The sequence below is a fragment of the Zalophus californianus genome, chromosome 6, assembly GCF_009762305.2.
Source record: "Zalophus californianus isolate mZalCal1 chromosome 6, mZalCal1.pri.v2, whole genome shotgun sequence".
Classification (NCBI taxonomy): domain Eukaryota; kingdom Metazoa; phylum Chordata; class Mammalia; order Carnivora; family Otariidae; genus Zalophus; species Zalophus californianus.
The window spans coordinates 75,268,800-75,274,001 of record NC_045600.1 but is presented as its reverse complement, the minus strand read 5'-3'; the positions used below and the strand labels follow the sequence as shown (position 1 = coordinate 75,274,001).

Below are 5,202 nucleotides of genomic sequence, written 5' to 3'. Positions count from 1 at the left end.
CATCCATGTCGTTGCAAATGGCAAGATCTCATTCCTTTTGATGGCTGCATAATATTCCATTGTGTATATATACCACATCTTCTTTTGGATCTTGGGTTTGCTTGGCAGCAGAGAAGGCTGCTGGTTCAACAGGAGCAGGGGTTGGTAATGTAGGGTTTATGAGACCTAGAAGTATCAGAGAGGGCTGAGAGGATTGATTTATAGGCTGCCCCAGCTGAGATTGTCTCAGGCTTTGAATTGGCTTAAGTCTACAAAAGGTACTCATTAGTAGATTTCACTGTAGAGTGTTGAGGACACACAGAGAAAATTAATTGATTAATTAATCCTGACCTTTGATTGAATGTACAAAGAAAACCTAAACAGTATTCAAGAAATTATTTGCATTACTTGTTTTTACTCTTTGTTGGTTTTATTCATTTTATTTAATGATAAATGTTTATTCAGCATTTCCTGTTGAGTTGTTACTCGTGTTATAGGAGTAACTATGATGGACCCAGGCCCTTCCTCACATGGAACTTAAAATGTTATGAGGAAGACATACATGGAATAAGAAATTATGAGTGTAGCTGGTGTTATAAAAGTGGCACTAGGGAGTGGTATAATATATACAATGGAAGGAGCTCTCCTGGACCCAGGTTCTTGGAAGTGTTTCTTTCTTTTTTTTTTAATTTAATTGTATATACTTATTTTTTTAAAAGACTTTATGTATTTATTTACATGTCAGAGAGTGAGAGAAAGAGAGAAAGAGAGAGAGCGTGTGCGCGTGCATGCACAAGCCAAGGGAGAGGCAGGCAGAGGGAGAAGCAGGGTCTCTGCTGAGGAAGGAGCCCGATGTGGGACTCGATCCCAGGACCCTGGGACCACGAACTGAGCCGAAGGCAGAGGCTTAGCCGACTGAGCCAGCCAGGCGTCCCCATTTGGAAGTGTTTCTTGATAAAATGATGCCAAAACTGAGATTTGTGGAATGAATATATGTTCATAGGCAAAGCATGAAGGACAGATATTTCAGACAGAATGATTAGCCGGTGCAAAGCCTCAAGATGAGAGAGAATAAAGTTTGTTTTTTTAAAGATTTTATTTATTTTATTTTAGAGAGAGAGAGCATGAGTAGGGTGTGGGACAGAGGGAGAGAATCTCAAGCAGACTGTCCTGAGCACAGAGCCTGACAGGGTACTCTGCACGGGGCTCAGTCTCATGACCCTGAGATTGTGACTTGACCTGAAACCAAGACTTTGACACTTAAGGGACTGAGTCAACCAGGCGCCTGGAGAGAATGAAGTTTTTAGGCAAGTAAAAGAAAACCAAATTTCCTTTGAAATTGTAGGGCAAGAGCATGTTGTTCTCTGAGGCTGGAGAGATGGATGAGGGCCAGGTCTTGGATGGTCTGATAAATCTTGAAAAGGAGTTTGTATTTTAATTTAAGAGCATTGGCAAGTATGTGAAGGGTCTTACGAGAACAATCATTTGCTTAAATTTATACTTAAAAAATCTCTCATTCTGTATGTAGGTAATGGGAATAAAGGCAAACGAGCTTTGAAGGGGGAAGACACATAGTGACTTAATACTCAATTTGAAAAATGACATGTGAAGACTTAGACAAGAATGGTGACATTTGGAAGAAAACAAAGGACATATTTAAGAGGTTTTAGAGGTTGGAATTAATAGGATTTGCTGTTTTATTGACTATTGGGGATTGCAGATGGAGGAGTTCATTATTACGTCTAGGTTTTGAGGAACTGGGTTAATATAGGTGCCATTTACTGTGACTAGGGACCTGAAAGAAGAGCGGGTTTGAGGATGAGTTGATTAGTTTAGTTTCAGATCTGCTGAGTGGGAGATGCCCTTGAAGCATCAAGTCAGTAGGCAGATTTATGAAGTAGGAACTCAAGAAATAATACTCTGGCTTAAGAATAAAAGCCCTTAGCTGAGATGGTAATTAAAGCCAAGGGAATGGATGCCTCCAGAGATAGAATATGGAGTGATTATGGAGTGAGAAAAGGCCAAAGTTGCAGTTCTGAGGAACACTGAGTTTGGTGGTGGAGCAGATGAGAGAACCCCAGCAAACTGCTACTGGGAAGGCATTCCCAAAGAGTAGGAGGAAAAGGGGGACAATGTACTGTCTCAGAAGCCCAGTGGATTATTTGTAAGAGGGTGTGGTTAGCAATGATCAAGTAAAGAACTTCCCATCCAGATGAATACCAAAGCATTAAATTAAGTATAATGGATTAATTTACATGGAGGAAACAGAGATATTATTGAAAAGATTCCTGAAGAGGCACAGGACAAAAAATATAGGCATTAGTTTCCTTAATTGAGTAGATTTTATTTACAGAGAAGTAGAAACAAATATGTGAAAAAGTTATGTGTAACTTTAATAAAGCATTTATTCCATATGTAGAAATGCTAAATTAAATTAAATACGCCTTACCATTTTTGGCTTTATATTTATCAAAGACATATAAGCTTTTGGGGGAACATTTGTCTGAGCAGCAAATCATATTCAAAGAAACCAGAATCTCTAAACATACATATTAGGGTGATTCTTCTTTTATGAAACAGCTATTAGTTTTAAAATTTAATTAATAAATTAGTCATTTTTTTAAAAAGATTTTATTTAGTTGAGAGAGAGAGTGTAAGCTGTGGGGGGAGTGGCAGAGGGAGAGGGAAAAGCAGACTCTTTGTTGAGCAGGGAGTCCCACATGGGGCTCAATTCCAGGACCCTGAGATCGTGACTTGAGCCAAAGGCAGACGCTTAACGGACTGAGCCACCCAGGTGCCCTGAAACAGCTACCATTTTTGGGTTTTTGTGTTTTTTTTTGAGAATACACTAGGATAATTGAATATTTGAAAATCTTCATTTTTAGAATAGTAGAAAGTGAGACAAAAGTTCAGAAATCTCTGGTTTGTGTTTCTTTGAAGTATTCATAGTGTTAAAGAATATCTCTCTCTATTTACAGCTATCAAATCTAAACAAAAAACTAAAATAGCATGCATAACCTAAGTAACAAATAATTGATTTTGTTCTTATTCTAAGTTAAACTAAAATTAAAATAAGAATTAAAAAATATAATTTATTGATTTTGATTTACTCAAAGTCACATTTCATCTATTAAATCCATAGGTTACCATGAGATATATTTATTACTTATCATTATTGAGAGTAAATACAATTATTTACAATACAAGTCACAGAAAATGGTATTTGAATATTAAGTTACTCATACAAATCAGCTCAGTTTTCTGTTCTCACCTTTCTTCTTGATATAAGTAGGTGATGTCAATTTATTCTCTGTCATTAGCAAAATAAAGTCCCCTCTGACTCAATAATCAATTTCTACAGGGGGACCTTTGTTGAACTATCACGACAATAGTAGTTCTTACCATTGTAATGATGATAGTCACATGGTTTGCAGTGTTCTTGGTGAGCCTGAAGCATGTGGTATCTAGATCTGCTCCATTCATTTTGAGATCCCATGAGGACCCACAATCTGTTTGCCCAGTCTTCTCATGGCTTCTCTCATGTCTTTGTTTCTTAATGTATAGATGGCAGGATTCAAGAGAGGGGTGATAGCAAAGTCAACAATGAACAAACACTTATCCAATGATGTTGTGGGGAAGGGCCACACGTAGAGAAACATGCGTGGTGTGAAAAACAAAATCACTACAGTGATGTGAGCTGACAGTGTGACAAATGCTTTGGACAAGTCCCCCGAAGAACGTTTCCAGATAGTGACCAAAATGAAGATATAGGATGTAATTAAAGAGAAGAAAGTAGCCATGGATATAAACCCACTGTTAGTGATGATTACAAACTCTAGCTTGTATGTGTCTAGACAAGCAAGTTCCATGACCTGAGGAAAATCACAGTAAAAACTATCTACTTCATTAGGGCCACAAAAGGGCAAGTTTATGACAAAAACAAACTGAAATACAGCATGGATTGTTCCCACTATCCAGGCAGCCACTACAAAGGAAACACACATTTTGGGGCTCATGATGGTCAGGTAGTGGAGAGGCTTACAGATTGCAGTATACCGGTCATAGGCCATGGCTATGAGCTGCACCATCTCACCTCCACCTGTGATATGAATAAAAAATATCTGTGTCATGCATTTTGGAAAGGAAATGATGTTGCAGTCAGTGAAAAGATTAGAGATCGTCTTGGGCACTGTGGTAGATGACAGACCCAGATCAAGTAGAGAGAGGTTGGCCAATAGGAAGTACATGGGGGTGTGTAAATGAGAGTCAGTAATTACCGTGAGCACAATGAAGTGGTTTCCTAGGATAATTCCCATGTAGAACACAGAGAAGAACCAAAAGAGAAAATGATGCATCTCCCATGAATTTGAAAGTCCAATTAGTACAAATTCAGATACGACAAAGTCATTTGTATCCATTGGCTCAATCAGTAGGGAAGATGCTGAAGTATTCTGAAGGTAGAAAATAAGGAAGAATTGAGAAATATGGGAACTGAACATTGATATGTTGTTTGCACATCAATGATTTTGTGGAAAATATGTTGCAAGTGTCTAACTTAGAAATTAGAACACGGACAGAGGGGGCAGGGGAAGATTAAAAAAATAGAAATGAGATAATCAAAAGTTAGGCTAGGGTGACAGGGAAAGAAATCATGTGGGAATAAGGGAGGTAAAGTGGAGGAATTAGGAGCAAAGAGTCACAACTTCCTGGTAGAGAGCTTCTTTACCATGCTTATTGTGCAATAATTTGGGCTTCTTCAGTCTTCTCTAAATATATTCAAGAAAACATCTTCTGTGTCATAAATAGCCATGATTTGAATGCTCAAACTCCTTTTTTTTTTTTTTTTTAAGATTTTATTTATTTTTTTGACAAAGAGAGACACAGTGAGAGAGGGAACACAAGCAGGGGAAATGGGAGAGGGAGAAGCAGACTTCCTGCCGAGCAGGGAGCCTGATATGGGGCTCGATCCCAGAACCCCAGGATCATGACCTGAGCCGAAGACAGACGATTAGGACTGAGCTACCCAGGTGCCCCTGAATGTTCAAACTCTTAATCATATTTGTGCACACATGCCCTAGCAGAATGTACTCTCTGATTATTCATTTACTTCACACCTGCAAAATCTCAGGCATTAATCACTCATGCAATAGTGAATAGTGACCAGCCAATGAATGTTGTAGGAAGGTTGAATCTAAGAGGAATCATAGCTTAAAGTGAATAGGC

General features: G+C 38.4%; 1 protein-coding gene across 1 annotated transcript; it reads right to left on the bottom strand.

Annotated features, from left to right (window-relative positions):
- Nucleotides 1–3,458: 3,458 nt before the first annotated feature.
- Nucleotides 3,459–4,397, bottom strand: LOC113909218 (olfactory receptor 4F21-like). Its single transcript, XM_027570325.2, has one exon. The coding sequence runs from the start codon at nucleotides 4,395–4,397 to the stop codon at nucleotides 3,459–3,461; it is 939 nt and encodes a 312-aa protein (XP_027426126.2).
- Nucleotides 4,398–5,202: the final 805 nt, after the last annotated feature.

Excerpts from the sequence above, each read along its gene's own strand:
- LOC113909218 (XM_027570325.2), bottom strand. The coding sequence starts at position 4,397 with ATGGATACAAATGACTTTGTCGTATCTGAATTTGTACTAATTGGACTT.